Source organism: Ostrea edulis, chromosome 1 (genome assembly GCF_947568905.1).
Source record: "Ostrea edulis chromosome 1, xbOstEdul1.1, whole genome shotgun sequence".
NCBI lineage: Eukaryota > Metazoa > Mollusca > Bivalvia > Ostreida > Ostreidae > Ostrea > Ostrea edulis.
In genome coordinates this window covers 72,291,637-72,316,179 of record NC_079164.1, presented here as the reverse complement: position 1 = coordinate 72,316,179, position 24,543 = coordinate 72,291,637, and the positions used below count along the sequence as shown (strand labels likewise).

General features: G+C 33.2%; 1 protein-coding gene across 1 annotated transcript in view; it reads right to left on the bottom strand.

The window, feature by feature from the left end:
• The window catches only part of LOC125682736 (A disintegrin and metalloproteinase with thrombospondin motifs 18-like), a 37,274-nt gene extending 13,181 nt beyond the window's left edge, over positions 1–24,093 (bottom strand). Inside the window, exons 1-4 of the mRNA XM_048923346.2 lie at positions 23,464–24,093; positions 8,959–9,016; positions 3,159–3,499; positions 479–638 (exon numbers count right to left, since the gene is read on the bottom strand). Of these exons, the coding sequence (XP_048779303.2) occupies positions 479–638; positions 3,159–3,499; positions 8,959–9,016; positions 23,464–23,538 (634 nt within the window). The 5' untranslated portion in view covers positions 23,539–24,093. The remainder of the gene's footprint in view (positions 1–478; positions 639–3,158; positions 3,500–8,958; positions 9,017–23,463) is intronic.
• Positions 24,094–24,543: the final 450 nt, after the last annotated feature.

Sequence of the window (24,543 nt, the reverse complement as noted above, 5' to 3'; positions counted from 1 at the left end):
CTTGTCTATATAGCTTTGACCTTGACCTTTCAGTTCAGCAAGTGTAAAGTCCCTTATCTTTTATGGCTTAAAAGTTATGACCAAGGGTTGAAGTTTCAGAATTTTAGCTAAGTGGGAAGACACCAAAGTTTCAGATAGATGTAGACAGATTGACCAAAAACAAAATGTTTCCTTCCCAAATCTTCAATCTGAGAAGCAAAAACCTATACAGATTCTAATTTCATTTTAAATCATTGGTAAGCAGAACAAAAATCACTGTAAACGTGTGATATTTAGCAGCGAATCATTTAATTTTGTTACACATGACTTCTGTCAAATCAAGTATACATTTCACATTGTTTACTAAGAGATATAGAATATCTCTGGTAACTTTCTTTTACTGGTTTTAACAATTAGTCCTTTGAAGGGTCTGAACAATACTCCAATGAGGCAGACATTTTTCTATCAGATGAAATGGACCTGTTATTATATAACAAACCTCGGGCAGATTTTCCACAGTATTGTGTCTGTCTGGTGTTGAGTGTGGACCTTCTGTAAAGTTTGTGTGGGCCTGAGAGGTGATCAAATGTAGGTCTGACTCTGTGCTGTTTGTATGGCTCTATGATGTAGTCCTCTTCTGCTATTCTTATAATACCATTCTGAAATTACAATAAATCCCCCTGTGTTACAGGCACATTTGAAATTACAATGAACCCCATGTATTGCAGGCACGTCCTCTATTGGTCATAGTTACAAAGCGCTAGAAATTCCATTCAAACTACCCGATACAGGAAAACCATCATTTAGTGGGTGATTGCATTGGTAGGGGTTCTAATTTTGGCTACTTTTTCTGAATCAATAAAATTATAATCATTAAGACCTAACTTTAGTAAAGTGAAGAAAATCAAGATTCACATCTGCCAATACAGTGCTAGAAACCATGCATTCAGCATTACATAGCTACAGAGTGCATACATTTCCTTGCAACAGTGCTTCAGATTCTTTAATGAATGAAAGAGAAGGGTTTCAGTTGTGTCTTAAAAATATCTGCTATGAACATTACGGTATTTAGTTTTGAGCATTTGCAAAGAGTGACTTAGGGTTCCGAGCAATTGCAAAAATTGACCTCAGGTTCTGAGCAGTTGTAAAGAGTGACCTTTGGTTCTGAGCAGTTGCAAAGAGTGAACTTTAGTTCTGAACAGTTGCAAAGAGTGACAGTCTGTTGAGTTTGCATGGTCTTGTGAGATAATAAAATGTAGGTCTGCCTGTGCTGTTTGCACAGTGACCACACTCTAACTGCAATGTATTTAGTAAAAATTCAACAATTAAAGACATTCTTTAAAATTCATCTCATGGAACCATAAATCTATAATAAGCCATCAACAATATGAAGAAACTTAGTGAATTATTATCAAATTTGGCCTGTTACAACTTGGCCGCCCTTCGTGAGTCACAACATACGACACCTTTACCCATAAAAGTCTGACCATTTCAAACAAGACGTAGATATATAGCACTGTCATAAGAAACCAATGTTTGTCCTTTGTAGAAAATGACACCCTATCTAAAGTTCGTACAAGACAGAACAGACTCACAAGACATTAATGTCCCTCTTAAATGCCTTTTTTATCCCAAACCTCTTTCTGATCTGCCAATCCAAACATCTGTTACTTGTATATGTAAGACAGCAAAAATTAAAAATAATGAGTCAAACTCTGTGAATTATGAATCTTCAAATTTCAGAGCTTATGTCACTATAGGATAAAAAATAGCAATAAATGCCGACATCTACACACATATACACATTCATTATGTATATAGGGCAGAAGTTTTTAACCATTATTAATATAACTGCTCACATATTTTGACAAGATTACACAGAACACATCTGGTGACTTTTTCACCCACACTTTCTCATTCATGTTTAACAACTATGAAAGAGAAAAAGATTTCATTTCAAACTCTTTTTATAACCCTTACCGGTATTTTGCTCCAAGTCATATTCAAGCCAATATTTATCTCCCTGTATGAGACGCAACCTTGACTGGTTTCAGACACTTGCACTCCCCATAACCCATAATTACTTCAGACTCGAGTAAAACGATACAGAGATAGATGTTACTTAGAACTGTTCATTTACCTTCATTTTTATTCTTCATGCTCTAACCATCAGTATATTAAATTTACTCCACATGTAGCAAAAAAGAAAAAAAAGGTGGGGTGGTCTTAAATCTTTCAAACTGTTTTTATCTCTAATCATTTACCATCTATAAATTAAAGTACATGTACAACAAGCAATGCACCTTTTTTGCACTCAAAATTATTTTGAAGGAGGAAATTTTACACTTTTTATGATGGATCCCTTAAACATAATATATACAGCCCCCCCCCCCCCCCCCCCAAAAAAAAATTCTGCATCATTTCCAATACTTAGCTGCTCATTATCAATGTAAATTCATTTTTGAAAAAAAAGGTTTCACAACTTAAAACTTTGTCATGTGGTAAAGGTTGAAATCATATGGGAATTTTCTATCAGAATAAAGCATGTACATGCAATTTTCAGAAGAGATTCTCAAAAATTAACTGAAGTAAATGTTCATATGTACACAGAAAAATACAAGTCATCCAACTCGACCAACTGAGAAATAAAATTGCACAGGTCTATCATGTATGTACATACACATATTCCCCAATTTCTACAGAACCATGCAATTTCTTTGAATCCATTTACTCTAGTATCTCTCAAACCACAAATTAAATTTCAATGATTTTTTTCTGACAAAAACATGAAAATTATATACATTGTAGTCCAAGTCTACTACCTTTTCCTGACCTTTGCATTTCCTTTCAAAAGGACCTACAAAAACCGAAAGTGGCCAAGTATACTGTGGAATATTCAATCTTTGACCTTGAAATGACCTTCATCTACCCTGGGTAAAAGCTAGACCAGTTTCTGAAATCTACTGCTCTGAAAGTTTTGACCACTAAAAACTTCCTTTTGACTAGTAAAAGGTAACAGCCCATTTCATTGTTTGGACTGGTAAAATCATTAAAATGTAAAAAACATAATTTTAGAAACTTGTCTTGACTTCACTTAAAATATAATGTTGTAGACAGACAGGCCAAAATAATTATATGCCTCTAATTTCAAAAACTTCACTTCTATTTTTAATACTGACCAAACCATCACAAATTGACAAAGCCGCTTTTCCTCCATGAGAATGCACATTTCCCGAGTAGTGACAACTCGCAGTTTGAAGATGATCACTGGCAGCTTCTTCGGTTTCCATGACTTTCCCGGATAGTCTGCTCTTTTTCCTGTGATATACTTTAAATCCTGGAGCCAAAAGGTTATCATTTTCAGTCAATTGAATTTCAAATGTATGACCTTGACCTGTGATATTGAGGTATAATATGTTTCTTCTTGAGGAGTCTCGCTTGAATCTGTTGCCATGGAAATTATCATGTGAGACAGGGTTTCCTGAAGTGTCTGATATGAATGGATGAACAATTTCAAAGTCTGCAAAAAAAGAGAAAATAAATTTTCAATTATACAAATACATGTACACACATATAAACACATTTTTAATTCCTTTTTTTTTTTTATTTTTATTTCTTTTTTTTTTTGAATGACCATGGGGGGGGGGGGGGGTGCACTACAGGACAACATTTTCCCATGGTGTACTTTGGAGTACTCAGCATGTTGGCTTAGTGTTGTATTGTAAAGAGATGATCCCTACATCACAGCATCATCGCAAGTCGCACCTGAAACCTACGCTCCTTTCCCCTCTGACGAGGGTACGTTTGAGCTGTAGCTTGTGATGATGACATCACAGTTAAAATTGGGATGTGGAAATCGACTAGTTTCATTTCAACAGTATTCTATTCATGTATATACAGAAAATACATACATAAATAGGATTAGGCAGCAGGCATAATGCCTATATAAGCCCTCTCCATAGGTCAAAGGTCAATTATGACAGAATAAAATTAATATATAGTACATGAAAATATAACAAAATGATTGAAGAAGAAATTTACAAATATGAGAAAAAAATAAACAATTATAAAAAAGGGGAGGATATGACTATGTGCCGGTTAAGTTAAGAATATAACAATTAATATATATAATATTTAGGATTCAGAAGTATGTTTAGCTATACTATAAATTGACTAGTTCATCCAAAGAGATTATATAAACCAAAGTCCTGTGTCAGGATAGTCATGCTTTTAAGTGGGTCAGTTGTGTAGGTCAATCTTTATAGAACTGTACCTAAACCAAGTGCCCAAAGAATATGAATGAAATATACTGTAAAAAGTGTTGAAATATTCTTAAAGGGACTGGTTCACGATTTTTGATAAAAATATTTTTCATTTTTGATGTTAAACATTAGAAATATAGCTCATTCAATGTAAACAGCCAAAATTTTGACCTACTGAATGCAAGAATAAAAGTAATACTTTAGCCTTAAATATGTGTTATGTAAACAAACAAGTGAAATATTGATTATGCAATATAATGCATCTTAATTTTGCATAGTAACAAATTTTAACTTTTAGATGACATATTTCACCCCAAAAATTATTGAAATATGAAAGATACTTAGATCGATATCCATTTCTTTTGAAAAGTTCGTAAACAATAGCATACCGCAACCTTTGTTTACAAAACAAATATACTAAAATGAGATTCTGTGATGATGTATCACCTTAATTTTCATGTGAAATCTTTCAAACACATTAGACAGTAGATTTTGATCAATAAAAGTGAAAAACAAAATTTTGGGTAAAATCGTGAGTCAGTCCCTTTAAAAGTGACGTAAAACGAACAAGTATAGCCTATGTTTTCTAATATTGTTACTTTTGTTCAAAATGATAGGATCCAAAGCTGAGATTAAATGGTTGAATTTAGAAGGAAGGTCTAATTCTTTAACTTTGCTCCTTTTATGCTATTGATAATGACTATTCAATGGGTACTAAGCAGCAAGACACCCCACATTAATTCTCCCACAGAGTTGCTCAAATATTAGTGGTAATTAAACCAAAAAGAAAGGATGGGATCATTGATAAGGCTGTCACTCCATGGATTAACAAACAATATAATCTTAGATGGTGTCAAGAAATACAATCACCTGAGGCTCAGGTCAAATTTCTCTCATGCTGAGATTGACTTAAAGGAAAAAATAAAATATAAACATTGTGCAGGGCATTTCATAGGAGCACATTGAGAATCTAAATAATTTCTATGGACAAAGGTTTTTTAATTCTTTTTTAATTTGTACACAGTGATCGGAGGTCAAAACATTTCTCATGACCTCTCTAAATCTTTCTGCCAAATTTTATTGTGATTTATGCACGAGATGATAACATGGTTTTGCCCCGCTTAACTACTACATAAAAGTTTTTATGAATGAACAAGGGATGAAATAAAAATGTCACAAAGAATCATTAAACAGATACTCAGTAAACTGTTTTGCAAGTCTAGTTAAAGAAAATTGCCACAAGATCTTACACCTCCAATAGTTATATACAACCATAAATTCTGACCTTTTTGATCTGAAAATCAATAGGGGTCATCTACTAGACCACTGCACCCAGTTAAGGTGGAAAATTTATGCGAAAATGCCTACATTTTGCACCCTGAATTCTATACCACATCTTCACATTTATTTGCAGTATTCACTTTTGTAAAAGAAAATTGAGTGCCTGTTTGAACTTATTAAGTGGGTCAACAACAAAATTCATAAGCTAAAATAATTCCAAGCTTTCTGATTGGCTGTCGAGATTCAACAATCTAGAAGATACAGAACATAATATTCACCTTCATATACCTTTGAGGTATATACAACATTTGATTTTTCCAATATTGGACCAAATTAAATAAGAATTCTCAAATTCATACAATCAGCTCTGAATTTTTAGTCATCCAATGAGAACCTGCACCTTTAATTGCTTTTGACCATGTCTTGCACTTTAGTGTTCAATCCATGATATGATAAAACAATCATTGACATTTTCTTGGTCAATATTATACATTTATTGCATGATAGTGAGGGAGATATGAAGAAAAATCATATTCCCCGAGGGCAAAGCCCGATGGGAATATGATTTTTCTTGGGTGAATAAATCTTCATATCTCCCAAACATTCATGCAATAAATTGTTTATTATACCGAAACAAAACTACAAAAGTGCATGTGAAATTGGAGTCCGCTCATCTATACATTGTATGTAGCTGAGATCGTCCTAACGGTAACACCGCGCCGTCAACATATTACGGTAGAGGGTACAAACAACGAAATACAGTGATATGATAACCAGTTTTTGTATTTCCATTCTCCTTAAATGTTAATTTACTTACTTGTTTTTGTATCAATCAAAACCATGCGATTCAACTGTGTATCAGAGACCAGCATATTTTCTGCCTTACGAACTATGAAAGTAGAATGACTTATTGTGACGTCACAATACACTTCATTTACCTTGACGTTAAATTTATGGAAATTGCACGAGGCTGCCTAAGGGGTAAATATGATAGGGAGATATGATGTTTGAGAGGGAGATATGAAGTTTTGTCAACCCTGGCACGTGACCGTCTAGACCAATCAGATTGCACGTTGCATAGAATTCTCATACTGAGGTATAATAAAATGTTTTAGCCACCCTAACGGTACAATAGTCTACTTCTCAGGTAACTAAATCATTGTATTGATCTAAAAAATGTCAATAATTGTATTTAATGCAAGGACATACCCTGAATAAAATATACATTTTGAGGTTTTAGCTTTAAAATTCTAACTCTGCATATGAAAATTTGAATATATCTTTTTATTTTCAGATACAGTCAAGCCTCGTTATCTCAAACTCGATGGAAACTTTGAGATATCTAAGAATTTGAGATATCGAGGGTAAAATACTTAAAAGAATAAGTAGTTGGGACTTCCGAATCACTTTGGCATATCCATGGTATTCGAAATATTGGTGTTCGAAATACTGAAGTTCAACTGTACAATAAAGCAACCATAGTGCAATAATGCCCCCCCCCCCCCCCCCCCTTCTCAACTTCATGCCCTGTGGAGATCCAGGTTAGAATAGGTCCTCATTACCCCTTGCTTGTCGTAAGAGGCAACTAAATGGGGCAGTCCTTTGGATGAGACCACAAAAACCAAGGTTTCGTGTCACAGCAGATGTGGCACGATAAAGATCCCTCCCTGCTCAAAGGCCGTAAGCGCTGAGCATATATAGGTCTAAATTTTGCAGCCCTTCCACAGTAATGGTGATGTCTCCATGTGAGTGAAAGATTCTCTAGAGGGACTTTAAACAATATTCAATCAATCAATCAACTTTATGAAGTATTTATAGATCTCTCCTGAAAGTAGATCAATTTAAGTGAACTTATACACTTAGTCTGCAACTTATCAATATACATCTATATAACAAAAATCAGCAGCTCACTATCTGCCAGCATAGTACATAGAAAAAAGTCTGGAAATCTACCACCATGACAGAAGATGGAACAAGAGGTACTGTGAGCAATGCTCACTAAGAATATCCCCCGCTTACCCCAATCTCCCAAAGGGTGTTGTTAATAGGTATAAATTACCTCTTTCCTGAGTGTAAAAATATGGTATGCCTTTGTAGAAGAAAATGGAAGATATAGACCGAACACAAATCCATGGCATAAATCTATAATTTTGACCTTGAGATCAAAGGTCAAGGTCATAAAGAGGTCATGAATGTACATGACACATAGTCTCATGGTGATACACTCATGTCTTATGGTATGACTATGTCAAAACCCTATAATCAATTTTGACCTTCAGGTCAAAGTTCAAGGTCATATAGAGGTCATGAAGGTACTTGACACATCGTCTCATGGTGTCAAATATGGTATGCTTAAGTCAAAGAACAAAGAAGTTATGGCCAGGACACGAATCTGCACAGACAGACAGACAGACAGACAGAGTGATTCCTATATACCCCCTAGAACTTCGTTCGGGGGGTATAAAAATGGCAAGAGGAGGGAGGAACCTTGTATGCCCCCGACCGCTTTAGGACGGGATATAAAAAAAATTCAGGTCCTCAGGTATGCTCCTATGTTTATCTTTAATCTGTTCATTTAATTATGTGAAAATAACTTCTCCGATAACCTACACCATGAGTTTGCATAAATTGCTAACAGTCATGTCTTTTTGTTTCAAATACAGTAAAGGGAACTTTATTAATTATGAAACCTCATATTTCATCGATTACAATTCATTGTCAGCCAAATATATAGAAATAATTTAGTTACAATACGGAGTAATATAATTCAAGTGATTACCCGGTGTACATACTATAGTATCAGTTAAAATAGACATCTACAGCCATTCAAATAAGTGCATTTATCTCGCAAATGTAGAACAGCCATAAAACAGATGTTTTGACAAAAAGTTAAATTATTGCAGTAGTAAAAGAAAGCCATCAAAGGTCATCTGTCTTCTTATAAATCACTGCATCAACTTCTTCACAAAAGCTTTATTGACCAGACTCCTGAGCTCCTTAGAGATTCTAAATAACTCTCCAATGAAAGCCTACTGCAAAGAGGTGTTAAAATATATATCCTGTTACTCATAAACTGGTTCTCTCACTTAGAACTAGTGATTTATGATTGCAGCCATTACAGGGTGGGGTGTCATCCTAACTTAATCTAGTTTTTGTGGTAGCAAAGTCAACTTCCAAAAATTTATGAACGGACTGAGAAATAGGCTTGTTCAAATAGTCAAATACTGACACTATTTAGTGAGATTAATTATCGCAGAGGTTACCTGATTGCTATAAAGTAAATCAAGCGTGTAACAGTTGCTGCATTTCTTGACAAATATAACTATAACCTTAGATCTGATTCAGCAATAAGGGTTTCTGTTTATGATGACTATCATTCCAAGAAATGTTAGCATGTTCTTCTGCTTGCTTAAAACTTTTGATTTTTATATTTTACCTGATACACCATGGCTATGCAATTCTTCTGAAATCACAAGAATGGAATATATCACCATCTGCAAATAAACAAAGCAAAAGTAAAATAGTGAAACATTTCAACTCTGAAACAGACAGACAGACACGATAGTTAAAGCTCCAACATTAATAAAAATCTACAACCATGATCAAAGGAAAAAATGCATATTTTAATTAATTGATCCTCCTCAACATTATCATAGTAAACACGGTGTTTGTGATATCGAATTGTCGGCAAACAAAATAAACATGAGATACGGTACAATACAAAGTTATAATCACCAATTCAAAAGACAGTCACAGGAAATTTGAAACGAGTTACTTTAAGTTTCAAATATTGTAATAAAATCACAGACATATCATTATTCCTCGGTCTACTTTTTCATGTGTCAGTTGCAGATAAGATTTATTTACCACAGATAATAAATTAATGATTTCTGGACATGCATAATAGAAGGTATTGTTCAATCCCATAGATGATGTCACCGAAATACATTAAAACCAGGTTTTATTGCTCATCAAATTAACCAAATTGTGTTCTTTTAGAGATTCTAATGTGTAATGGATGCCTTTAGTTTAATATTAGTGTCACAGCCGAGATATCCATCATTATCTACCTCCCCCCTCTCTCTCTTTGTAAACTTGCTATCTGACACACTGGGACCATCCCTCACGTTTCTCACCAATCTTTATGAATGAAATTCTAACAATAACAACTTTTAAAAAACCGTTCTTGGACTGGTGACAAACTTCTGTAACCAAATCCTTCTACCCGACACCTCCTAATGCTGATGTATTTATATACATGTTTCTGCAATTGAAGACCTTTTGATAGTCATCTACCTACACAGTCAAAAGACCCTTTCTGATCAATTTAAGCAGAAAATGTATTAATGCTATTGCATCTAATGCTACACGCACTCCTTTATCGCCACCTTTGCATTTCCTTAAATTTCCCATACTTTTAACCATGCCAGTGAGCTATCCATGCAGACTTTGTCCTACAACAACTTCAAAGATAAGCTCATTAAAAGTACAAAATCTGTATTCCAAATCTGTTAAAGGTACAGTCCTACTATCAATTCTGTTTGAAATCATTGAGGAATTTTATTCAGAATTTGTTGAGTTTATGTCCAATCATTTGAAATGGTCTCAGATAACCAACCTCGATAACTAACTAGATTAGCTTTCAACTGTATCTAGACAGGGCAAGGTTCTGTCATGCAACTTCAACATTTTACCATCTCTGTTAGCAATAAGCATAATACAAAACTTATTTTGAATATACATTTGTTCATTTAGTATTTAGTCCCGTTTGAATTTGTAAATATCATATATGCATAATCAACTGTAAATTATTTCCATATTCCCAAACAATGTTGTCCATATGACCCATAGCTAGGCCAGGGAATTTCTCCTCCAATCCTGAATTAAATTTCAGGCTGTCTAGATTTTTGCTTAGTCTGACAAAAAATGAGTGAATTAAAAGATCCTCTTCTACTTTTCAAATATCACTCCCTACTTCATATATCTTAGGGGCAATCCTATCTAAAACAAATATGCTCTAAAGTTTATATCAAATAATAGTAATTTTGGATTTATACATTTAAATCGACATATTCCTAAATGGAAACTCAAGATTCAACTTAGAAATATTCCATACCCTAACTTTATCTTTAACAGCTAGACGCAAAACAAGAAATCAACTTGATGCAAGCGTCAAAGATATCAGGCTGCAGAAGATGAAAGAAATCATTCTGACGATATCATTGCATTTTGTACATCTCTCCAGGACGAAGAGTTGATTGGGAAGTCATACTCTAATTAAGATATAGTAACAGAATTAGTAAAACAATTTTACGTAGAAGGATAACGACTTTAAAAGGCATTTAATGCACATGTATATATGTTCGGAGTTTTTGCTTGTCTGGACTTAACTCTCCTTATCATTTCAAGACCCCTTGAAAATATATTACAATAGTTGTTCTCTTTTTCTTACTTATCTCCCCTTGAAAGAAGGTGTGGTCCTTCATCTGAACAAACTTACAAAGCTGATTGAATCCTGCACTTACCTATAAAGGATGTTTTGTGGTAAGTTTAGTCAAAAATGGCTTAGTGGCTCTTGAGAAGTAGAAACTGTGAAAAGTTCACAAAAACAGATGCCAGGCAAATGAGACAGATTATAGACAAACTTCAATAAAAACAACTCACCTAAGCTTTCATTTCAGGTGAGATAAAATTTATGTATTTTATGCTTATATTTTATAACTGATCTAGCACTGCATTCACATTTCATAATGGAGCATATCTTACAAGTGACTGCCAGCCAGGAAAACTGATCATTTCTTTGTTTATACACAATAAATTAAAACTGCTTAAAACTTAATATCTTATACTTTTTTAAATAGAAAACTAAATAAATTCTTCCAAGAATAAAATTGGAATGAACTGACTTTATCATTCAATAACTGTGCACAAGACATTTCATCTTGGAAGGCGTTTATTTATCTTATTTATATACAGTAATTATAGTTTTATAGTACATGTATTTGAAATGATAAGTGAATTGATAGATTTATTGTTACAGTGGATGGTTCTTTAATAAAACAAAAATTAGATTTTAAAACCCAATGTGCTCATTCATTCCTTAACTAACAGATGTTTACGATTTATCTAAAATACATAATATTTGATGCTTCAAACTGAAATATGGGAAAATAGAATTCACTAGATTTTATACACCTATTGTCAAAATCAGCAAATCCATTAAAAGATAAAGAAAGTCAATATCCAAAGAATTTATAGTGAGCGAAGCTAGCGTCGCAACAATCTAGCTCCAATTACACATTTGAGTCATATGATTTGCTCTTCATCAGCTGAAAAGTGATGAGGATTACCTATAGTGCTCTGGAAAAATTCACTGAAGTATATTTCATTCTAAATAAATTGTTTGGACTAAGTACAGTACCACAAATGGTTTTAAATTTCAGACAACCTTTCTCATACTTTCATACCTTTTGTTGTTGATAATTACTGGGTTTGAAGAAAAATACTGCAGCTAACATAACGTAACAATGCACTGTTTACATCAACTGCGCTATATTTCCCGCGTTAAATGGATAGGTATAAAAATGTCTAGATGTTACGGATCTTTGCTAATTGTCTCACAGTCACACCATAAAAAATATTATTTCAATAGTATCAGTTTTTGTCAAAGAAAGTGTTAATTTTTTTTATATGTTTTAGTATTTCATTAATTCTGAAATTGACAACATACATCATCATCAACTTATATATCTATTATGATTTTTTGTTGCAGTTTTTCATCACACATAAGGTCAGTGTGACATTCTTCAGCAAATGCAGATCGAGGCCCATTTCTCTGATCTTGTAGCATATCATATGTGTAGCATAGCTGTAGCATATCATATGTGTAGCATAGCTGTAGCATATCATATGTGTAGCATATCATACAAGTAGCATAGCTGTAGCATATCATATGTGTAGCATAGCTGTAGCATATCATGTATAGCATAGCTGTATCATACCATATGTGTAGCATAGCTATAGCATAGCATACATCATTATAAGTAAAATATCTTTAAGCATGACATAGAATAGTCATATCATTACCATACAAATATAACATGGCACAGAAATGTAAAATGCAAGCATGAAACTGCATCATTGTATGTGGACTTGGAAAGTTACTGTCATTTGTTTTGTACATTCTTAGCATGACAAATGAAATTGTCTACATCCTTCAGAATTCTACCCGTTATAAATAAACACCATATGATATTAGTTCTTATACCTTCCTTAATCCCTATATTTGATGACAGCAAATTTCCTCATGAATGGTAGAAATGTTAATGCTTTATCATATGACAGAAAAGTTAATATTCTTTTAATGACCCGCACCTTGTGCTCTCCCAATACAATGGTACAAAAAGTTGGCTAATCCTTGTTTATTGTGACATTTCCTCAGATAAGCATTAATCCAAAGAGAGGCATAGACAGATACTTTTTATAAATATATCTTTATCTGTTGCATTAAATTTGTTCTCAAAACCCTTGTCAAAAGGGTATAGTGATAAAGCTGCATTTATATCAAAATGAGAAAATAATTCCACCTTATCACGTTGTAGAATATGAAGCACTGAGAGAGTTTGCATCAAGTTGTCCAGTTACTGACAAAGTTCTCTCGATTTTTAAATGAGGCAAAACAGATAACACTCCTTGAAGAAATCATCACATAATCCTAGGGCTCAAAATACTTCATTATATTATTCAACAATTCCAAGCAACCTCGGTATTAACCAAATTTATTATGACCAAAGTCCTCCATTCTTTAGTCAACTTGCAACTAAGGTTATGTAGCAGGTGAAACTTGATAGGATTCACAAAGATTATATTTAAAGATTAATTTTTAAAAGTTATACCCATCTAAAACCAGGGGATTTTGGTGTCATTTAAGTGTGTGCATACATGTACCATTCCATTTCTTGAGAAAACTTTTCATATGAAATTCTGATTACTGTTCATCGCAAACAGCTTTCATGTTGCATTGAAAAGTCCCATGTGTGTCACCGTGCCTTATTCATCAAAAAATGTCCAGACAATGAAACTGCAAAAGATTAATTATTAGACGAAATTGGTGAATGTAAATATTGTAACATAGATATTAATGATTAAATTACATTTTTTCAATTTCAAATCAGAATTATGCATCTAAATCTGAGGCATTGATCCAATTGTACAAGAAATATACATGTACTTAAGATCATTTCTGTAACTTCTTTGGGATTGCATCATATTTTTAAATTAGGGCATTACAGTATTTGATCATGTGACCAACTAAAATACAATATCCCAATAAAGTTGTCGTATTGAGTACGGCAACCTTGAAATAACTCTTGAGGACCATGAGTACAACGTACATCGTCTTTATTCCACGAAAAATGGTGAAGCATTTGATTGTAATCAGTAAGACATTAATAATTGTAATTTTCTAAGGCTCGGTGTAATGTACCGTCAGCAGAGCAAACTTAATTATGACACATTTATGACCCTTCTTATGTACTCATACAAGGAAGAGGAAGCAAGGCATTGATACAAATTATCTACTGAATCAAAATTACATATTCTTCGTTTCTGAATTAAAGAATAGCTCTTTGTTATGTGACCTCTCTATTTGGTCATTGTTCCATAAGCTTCGGTCATCGGTCTTCATGGGGCTTTATTCAAAATGAAAATACAATTAAAGTATTAGAATTTTATACATCATTACAAAAAGAATTGAAAAAAAAAATTACATGAGTGTCCAATATTCTACTTAAACCTGATATTAAAAATTGCAGCAATACCCATTTCATATGAGGTCTGAATGTTTTATTAGTCTGAATACTCTCAGAAATTCAAAAATGTGCTTGCAATCTGGCCACAGCAGGGAAAATAATTGTTAGTTAGTGGGTACGAACAGAAAATGAGCTTTTTCTTCTGGATAAATAAATACAATAAAAGTCCCAGCTGGAAGAAAATCTAGTAGCTTTGACTAAAAAAAAACCCCTGTAATTAATGCAGTACCCACTGCGAGCACATTCAGGAAAGTCATATTGAGGTCATACCCATATTCATAATACTTCATTTTGATGTCATAAAATATATCTCATCTCCTTTTTGTAAAATAAATTTACTTTACTTTCATATCTTTTTTCGAAGGTCAAAAGTATGAATCAAAAATTAAAAACAGATATTCATTGACAAGATAAATTAGAGGATTTACATGGCTTTTGATCTTTCAAAACTTCTGGATTACTCAATCTACCCTAAAAAGCAGCCATGAAAGTAATACAACACTTAATTTACATGATTCTCAAAAGATAAACTTTAATTATTTGTTAGTAATAATATTCATCTGGGTGTGTTCTGGGGGGAATATAAAACGACATTGACACTCTTGTCAATTTTTTCACCCTTCCACAATACACATTCATATTACTCAGGGTTTTCTTTAAAAAATAATGTATATCTTGGTGCATCATATGCATTTAATCAGTGTAAAGGCATATATAGTACGAGTACTAATGCATTGATGTTGGTAAAGACATAAAGTGTCAGTTGTTAATGGCATTGCACATTTACTTCTCAGTAGGAATTTAGCGCAATGCCGATCTGCAGCCTAATACATGTACTAGCACTGGCTGTATCTAGTACTAAGTTTAATTGATTACTTTGACTCTGCGCCCAATAATGCTAAATTTAGTTGACTGGCTTTGCTGTTTAGCACTAATTTATCTCCTTCAGTTGAAGATCATGCATCCCCCTCTTGCACACACTCAACAAAATGTGTAAATGTGGCCTTTAATTCTTAACACCCAGTAAATAACAGCACCTAAGACATCTATTATTCACAAGACAAAAAGTGAGGTTACATAAATAATGGCTCTCTCACTCTCTAAATCACTCCCTCTTCTTCATATGGCAATGTGTGATGTACAATACATAATTAGGCATGAAAACTGCGTCCTTAAGAAAATGGGACAGTAGACACACTGTATACATGTATAAGGAGTTCCATTGATCTTATTCCTGACTGGTCTGCAGGTGGTAAGAGGTGTCCTATTGGGAAATAGACGTTGGTTGTTTTTTTTTCATGAATTAAGGCATGAATTCATTACCGTCTAATATACTTCATCCTAACCTCATTATCATAGAGAAGTCAACCTAACAAAGGAACAAGACTTTGGATCATCTAAAATATTGACCTCAGGGTCACACAAGGTCACTGTTTGGAAATTGACACTGTCTGTGAGCCAAATTGTATGCACAAATACTTGTTATTTCAATATACATGTATAAGAACTTGTTGTTATCCAAACATTTACATATGAACTATATCTTTTACATGACCTGTTCATCTTTGCAATGCTAAAAATTGCGTAATTATAGTTATAAAGTGGAAAAATGAAGAGAAAATATATTTGGATATCATTTTATTAATTGACAAAAAAGATCTAAAGATATAAAATGGCTAAATGACAAAATGATTTTGTATCTAAATATAAAAATACCCAATGGAGGTATACAATGTTGTAAATGTCAGGAAATCTCAGCAAATTATCAATAGGAGAATTTGCAATTCAATACGACCTTGCATGAATTTATGACTGCATGTACGTCAAGGTCATAACTGATCCTCAATTTCAACTTTCTCCACTATTTCTTCAGTGTATATCGTGCACTTTCAGAATACACATTATCAACAAAGTAGGCCATCGAGAACTTGTCCTTGATTTCAGATTTGAAAATTTTCAAAACTCATAAATGAGTCACCAAGTGTGACCTACTCACTACAGAACTGAATATCATTTAAAGATAAGCAAATATTGACATATCTAACGAGCACGGAGAAATTGGACATTATATCAATCAAATGGTTAACCTTTACAAACACTGTGTCACTGTAAGTCTACAAGTCTAAAAACAAAGTGAACACTCTTTTAAGTACAGGTTGTCACAATACGATGACCTTCAAACTTTGGTGGTAAACAATCAATTAAAACTTGTTTAAGTAACCAGTAGTTTTTCTATAAGTACCAATAATCAAATCTTGCTAACAAGCTAACTCTAATGACTAATTTCTGCCAGTTAAATTCTTTTTAGTGTCAATATTTGTTTTTCTCCATCTTAAGCCATCCCAAGAGAAGTAAAAGTAAATACTTAAATAGGGTTAATGGTCTTTCAATTGAAACCTATATCTAACTCAAATATCAAAATCATTATCCATATATTCAAAGCCAGCCCTTACTCAGATCCGTCTCATTCACTTAGTGTTTGCAGTGAACGTGGACATAGAAGAAATCTAGTCACAATCTTTTATGAATGAAAAAATGTGTAATTGAAACAGCATAGTAATCCCTTGCCACAAACTGGCAAAATATTCCATGCAATTTGTTGATTGATTTGGTACTTCAAATATATCAATTAAATATAGGTTAATTTTCTTGAATTACATATTTCTGGCTGAGTTAAATCAATGACAAACATGCCTATGAATATCAAATGGGTAAGTATAAGTCTGCAAAAAAAAAAAAAAAAAAAAAAAATTGCACTCATGTCTCCAAATAGCAAATCTAATATGAGAAATTTATTGATATATGTAAATATTAGTGAAAATCTTTTTAAAATATGACATTCTGGGAATTCTTTGTTTTGCGATGTGATCTATTTCTAAGGTAGGAATACATACTGATCAGTCTAGAATACATTAGCACAATTATCAAGAAAATGTTTAATTAAAAAAAGTCATTTGATTCAACTTACACATATCATTAATTCAGGAAATGGACAGAAACTTCATCATATTATCATAATATAAAATAAATCAACACATGAACATATATCCACCAACAATTTAATAGTGAACCTATAACGCAACTCTGAACTGGTATTAAATGATTGTCTTCCGTATTGGATTGGTGAAATTAAGAAGCTGTAATAGTGATACACTATCAGCTCTAATGTTTTTGATTCTATAGAGATTGCTGCGATTTCAAGACCTTTCGAGACCTTTATTTGCCTCATTTCCAACTGCAGTGAATATGAATGAAGGTTGATCTGGTGCTTATGTGGAACCCAACACCCAAATAAAGAAAAAAAAATCCCACAAAGAATGAGGACAAGAGACCTGTTGGCTACAATGCTCACCAATAGTTTAACACAATAAGCCATCTTTGCTAGGGTTTTTATTTGTCCCCATTTATCCCCATGGGAAGCAGAGTGGACCGAAAACCCTTGGCTAGCTAAGATGACAATAAGCTTAATATGTACTACATTTGTACCAAAATCTGTTGATGATTTGGCATCCTGATGTTCTGGAGACATCAAATCTATTTCAATCCATTAGAAACCACTTTTGTCATGTCAGATTCCTTCAGGGGTCTACTGGGGCACATTAATGTCTTGTTCGATGTCATCGCATGCGAACATTTTAGTAAAAAAAAAAAATAAAAAGCCATGATGGAATTTACCATAAATACTGCTTCTGACCACGACCAAGTTCTAATGTGGATTTTTCAATGTTCTATGTTTAAAAACAGAGGCCTAGACACAAACTCGTGCAGAAAAGCTTCTCATCAAATCAACCCATGGTGCAAACATGAACATTTTTAGTCCAAACTCTTTTCATATTATTGCCAAGATACAAAATATCTATTTTTATTTATAAGTGACATGTCCTTTGACAACACAAACTACACACAAAGCCAAGATTTTTGATACTCTATACAGCTGTTATTTTCGCCTTTCTACACTTGCTGACGGTTTCGCTCTGTTTTAAATTAGCCCTGACACAGTTGTGTTAAAAGAGAGGTAAGAGTAAAAACAGTTTCACCCATGCAGTCTTAAATTCGCCCACTGACAACGAGAGCAAAAGGAATGAAAATAAAACGGGGGGGGGGGGGGGGGGGGGGGGGGGGGGCGCAAATATTTCCCTGTGTTATACAGGTACATGTAGATCTACCTACGGTGCAAAATAATATGAAGCCTCGGTCTCATACAGTTCAAAAGCTATAGCCAATATCCATGCAGAAACTCTATTAAACCATAATGAGGTTATGATTAATTTTGACTTCTCTGAACACGTAATTACGCTCCCATTTCAGAACCATTGCTTTGTTTGGTAACTTGTAGCTGTTCTACAGAAGAAAAATCTATGCTACACAGAGAGGAAGACAGACTACAGACGTCTGTCAGGACAGGCAAGACTTTGACTCAGGTGAGCAACACAAATGTTCATTCTTTTGGATATGCAATTTACACCTGACATAAAACTAGGCTAATGTGCACTTTTTTCTATGAAGATTTATGTTAATATTCTTTTTATGCAGTCTAAACCAGATGATATCATTAAGAAATTGAGTATGAATAATCATAACCTCTTTATCTACTTTGGTTCAAATTTCAAGCATTTGAAAAAAAATCCTGTCAATGAATCTTTTTAGTATGAATGGCTACATTCATATCCTGGATACACATACTACATTGTGTGTATCTAGTCAGTCTATGTTGAACTTTTCCATGAAAAAGAACCCAATAGGTGATTCATAATTTACAAAATATCATAAATGAATCTTATTTTAATGAAATACACAAAAACCATAAACAACATCGCTTCCATTCATCAACAGCTTGTTAGTCATTGCCCACAGACAAGCTTAACATACTACACTTATCTGTATTCAAAGTCTCTTTGCATAAAAAAAATTGACAAAGTTGATTGAAAATGATTTGTTTGGAATCACACTGGGGCTCTTTTTCATATCCTCGTTTTGATCATCGAAGCAAGGAACGCACCTTCTCATTGAAGAAACGGAGCAACAATACATAACACCAGGACCCCCCTACATATATCATTCATCTATCAAAAAGCCTTATGTTACGTTTGAAATTACATCTCGACAGTTTTACGCATTTTATATCATTATACATGACACTAATAATTTCCATGAACGACTTTTTCCCAGTAGTTTATGTTATATAAAAAGATTCGTTTGTTGAACTGATGTGAACACCGTAAGCAAACCATTGAATTTGTTCACAGGTTAATAGTTTGGATTAGATTCACAAAACATTTCTAATGGCAGTATAGGTGAATATTGGAAAATGTAGGGGATCTGCAGCTTATCAAATCATCAGTTAACCATGAAGGACCGTGTTACTAAGATAACTTACAGATGATCAACGCCATTTGATTAAAAAAAAAACACCCAACAAAACAAACTCCCAAGTTTCAAGTTTTGGCTTTATGATTATCACATTATAAAATTTTATCATTTCTCAAACTGCGCATTATAGTTTGCTGGTCGTTAACCTTTTAAAAGTATAATTTATTACATGTAGATTAATATTTCGACTTCTTCAATAATTATTTATCTATACATGCACTTATTTATGGATAGCTACCAATATTGACTCTTATTACAGTTCCTAATAAACATCACTGATAATTCAGTTTCAAATCATTAACATATTCACCAAATACTTTCCATCTATTATGATACTGATGTATTATATACTCCCAAATAATTTATAATCCCCCCTCCTACCTCATAAATACCTTTTAATCCCCAACCCCCCAACATATAAAACAATTCAACCTTAAGATATATTGCTCACTCTACATTTATTTTCAAAGAACAAATTCATTATTATTATTGTTAATGCTGTGATCAATCTTAATTCCTCCTAAACACTTAAAAGTTAGGAATATACTTAGCCTGCAGCATTTTTTTTTTCACCTTGGGTGTGACCTTGAACTGCATCAGGTGTCACATCTTACTGTGATGGATATTTACAAGAAGTTTGATGAACATGTTTGGGAGACAAAAAGAAAAAAGAAAAGTTTTTTGTGTACTAGTGGGGCTCAATCCACTTAAAGCTTGAATGAATGGATGGACTGATGCCTTATAAACTGATAACAATTCCTCTTTACCATAGGCTGCATGCAACATTGATATCAAACTCTACTACAAACAAACGCCAGGTTTTCATTCACAGATTTTACATTGAATTGAAAACTAGTCTGCAAATTGACACAAGATTTTTATAGAAGGGTCTTCCCTGGAGAATGTTTGCATGTATTCAATATCTCATACACCCTTGCCTTAATGAATTGTATGAAGTTTAATACATTGCTAATAAGAGTAACATACTGGACACATGTATACACAGAATAAATACACAATGCTATAATAATAACATTTTTGTATACATCTTTTTAACTTAATATCACTTTTAGCTTTACAATTATTGTTACTAAACAATTTGTTTTCTCCCACAAACAGTATCATGAAGTTTTGAAAAGAATGAAAAACATATGATACATGGATTTTTCTCCCTTTTTATAGTTTTGAAATCATGAACTCAACTGAACCATTTCACATTATGACCCAATAACTTTTAATTTCAACAGATCAAGGTGCCTAGTTTAAGTCCATCTCAGCGTATTCACTGTTGACAGTTATAGAGATATATATTGTTTGTCAATGAATGTGATTTAGTGATTTCTGTCCTTCATGGTGCCTTATAGGTTATCCTAATTCATCATATAAAGATAGAAACTTTCTGATAACTATAGTTTCACATACCAGCATTGCAATGATTAATACCACAAGCATTTTTATTTCTATTTACAAAGAAAAATAAAAATTTGCACTTTCTAAAATGTCAGAAAGGTTGAATGCTGTAACATGAAGCCAAAAGGTGCAAGTTCCTTTCAAAAACCGAAAGAATCAGAACTCTTTAATTATGAAATCTTGACAATTATGAACAGTAAATAATTCAGAAGAGTTTCTAAAATTATTATATACCCTTGAATGACATCCCTAGAGATTTTTGATTGAGATAAAATTCTCTGTAAGATGCCAATAAGGTTACACAGTGCTAAAAGTTAGGAGGGGGTATTACAATTCCCAATTTCATCCCTGACAACCTGAAGTTCCCTCTAGCTGGAGTTTACTTAGTTCAAATGACTGCATGATCAAAACTTTCAAATTAGCTGAAAAATGTTCCTTTCCAAAATAGCGAAAGTCTGAAAAAGGTCAAAAGTGTTAATACACTACAAGTTACCACCAAGCACCTAATTACTGGTTCCCTGCCAGGATATACCGTTTTACTCCATCACAGTGTAACCTTGTCGAAAAAAATACAACACAAATGTCACCATTAAATCTTATCAATTTCTTTGAAGTGACATCCATTGTCAAAAACCAATCACTTACAAACAATTCCGAAAGTCTATATTTTCCCTCCATTGGTGTTGAATACTTTAATTACTTGTAATTTTAAGTTGTGATGGTCCTATCTCCAAAATTTGCTAATGCGCAATCTTCTTACTATAAACCACAGGAGTACATATAACAAGAAAATTAATATAAAAAAAAATGTATAAAATGTCCAATGGAGAAATTCAATGCTTGGACTCCCGTAATGGTTTTTAGCATGAAAAGCTATCATTACAAGAATGATGAAGACTTTTTTTCCCCTTGTGTTCAGAAACTTCTCCATTTAAAAACATCAAACCCCTGAAGTTTTATCACAAAGACAGGAGGATTAAGGTTGTGTTACAAAATAGGAACTTTCAACCTTATTCGCTTCCTCATTTATGGTTAATTAATTTTCAAGAAAAAACCTAGTTGAAATTTCTTAAATCATTTGCTACAGCATTCCAGTTTAATGATTCATAATTAATGCAATGAGACTGCACAACTAAATTTTGGTCAAAGATCCTTTCAAAATTTTCACCCATTACTTTCACTACATATAAATTCAGACTTTTGCAAAACTTGAAGAAAAAAATATTCAAATAATATGAATAAATTCATGAAAATCCCCCAAACTTTCATACTGTCTAAAATGACCCTGGGCTAGCTAGTTCATGTATTTCAACTTATCTGAAATTAAAAATCATTAGCATTGTGTTTTTCAATAGGTATTCATCATTACGCTCCTATCTCTCTAGTATCTGTTATCAGATAATCACATTTTTTTTCTTCAATGAATTGGACCCTACTACAACAGAAGGACCTGGTACCTAGCCCAAACGTCGCCATCAGAATAGATGTCCATCTGCCAGAACCATGAAAAACATGGCTTGATAATGACCACCTGGGCTAGAAGTGGTGTCCAAAAGACGAGAATTGTCACCAATTGTACGGAAGTTTTTCGTCCTCTCTTGAAGCATATGATCAATTCAACTCTTAAGCCCGCTTTTAAAAGGACTGCCAGGCCAGGTGATGAGAACTGTCAATGAAATCTAAGCAGTGCTACATTCTCCGCATCCGATGAACAGATTTCATATATTTATCACCAACATATATAAACTCCATTATATGGACCCGTTTTGGTCCGTACTCTTTTTGATTCCTTATCACAAGCTCAATATAAACAAGGTTCCAGATTCCTATAAATAACTTATGTACATGGACCCCACCTTGACTTCATCACTGCAGATCACATTATCTGCACATACTAAGGTCTCTTTAAAAAAAAACAACCTACACACCTCATCAGAATGTTTTAATTGTGCTGCTAAATCATCCATGTTACTGCAGAAAATAAATGTGAGCATTCTGACACCCTGACTAGTCTAAGCCCTGTCACATGTAAAGGCACTGTATAAACAACTTAATATTGCCGAGCTGCAAAGTCTCTCGTTTCCTCTTTCAATAAAAATTTATCTCTTGATGAATTTCTCTTTCTTAACAATACCGGTATGCAGATAGACACAAATTCATGCATCTTTACACAACCGGCAAATGAATTACTCACATTTTTGTTTTTATGTACATTTATACCATTAAAGCCCATCGAAAAACAGACATAACTGATATGACATAATGAACCAATTACAAAAGCAAATTTCTCTTGACCTTTAACTCAGAAGTGTAACTGAAATAATTTATATATGAAACTTAAAATACATTACCATTTGTAAGAGTATCGACTGAATAAATCCATTTTGAAAAAATCCACCAGGAAAAGTCCTCCAGCAGGTCCCCATTTTTGGAGTCTTATTCAGTTCCTTCCCAATTTCATTAATTATGCAATCACTTTTATAATTATCACATATTGGATAAAAAACGCAAGAATTCTTCTTTTAAAGTTCACTATGTCAAAAAATAAATCTGCAGTTAAAAACTCTTAATAAAAGTACAGTCACTCACGTAATTAGGAATTCCACTAAATATTAAATTCATTTTTCCATCATGAAATTTAAAAAATAAAAGAATTTAAAAAAATAAAAAGTTCCAGAACAAAATATTTCAGTTCAAATTCTGTCCACTTTCATGTTAATTGACCGTCTGCAGTTTACTATAGCCTGCCTGAGGTAACATGGTGCTTAAATCGTCTTCATTGACAAAACTACTTGTGGCTGGAACTCCATACAAACAAGGCAAGCTGTGTCTCTACCGTGTTTTCTAACAAGTGTTTTGCTTGAGTAACATTAACAATAAATAGTTATTGCTGAATGGAGAGGGCTCGTGGATTACAGAATTGATGTTTATGAAGCAGAAGATCCTCACAATCTACCTACACTTTTTATTGGTGTCAATTCAGATGGGAGATGGTATTTATATATGTATGTGTATACTATGGCATTGTCTAAATTCTGGATACAAATACTAAGATGCCCTCTATCTTGAAATAATACAAGATATTCAACACAATCATATCATAATACATGTACCCTCTGATTGAAATAATCTTCTATTTTAAACACTACATTTTCAACATCACAACAAATATTGTAACATTTTGATACTTATACTGTACCAACTAAAGAACAAGGTACGATTGTCTACATAAAAAGGCCCAAAAATTTTCTCTCTATAAAATGTGTCTGGAATTAAACTTAATCAGGGTTTTAAGAAAGTAAAATATATGTCAACAAAATCAGAATGATATTCCTAAATGGATAGCATTATGACATCACGAACAAGACATTTCCCGCCTTTTTCTCAAAATAAGCCTGAAAACTGTCAAATGTTATACAGATTATTGCTCA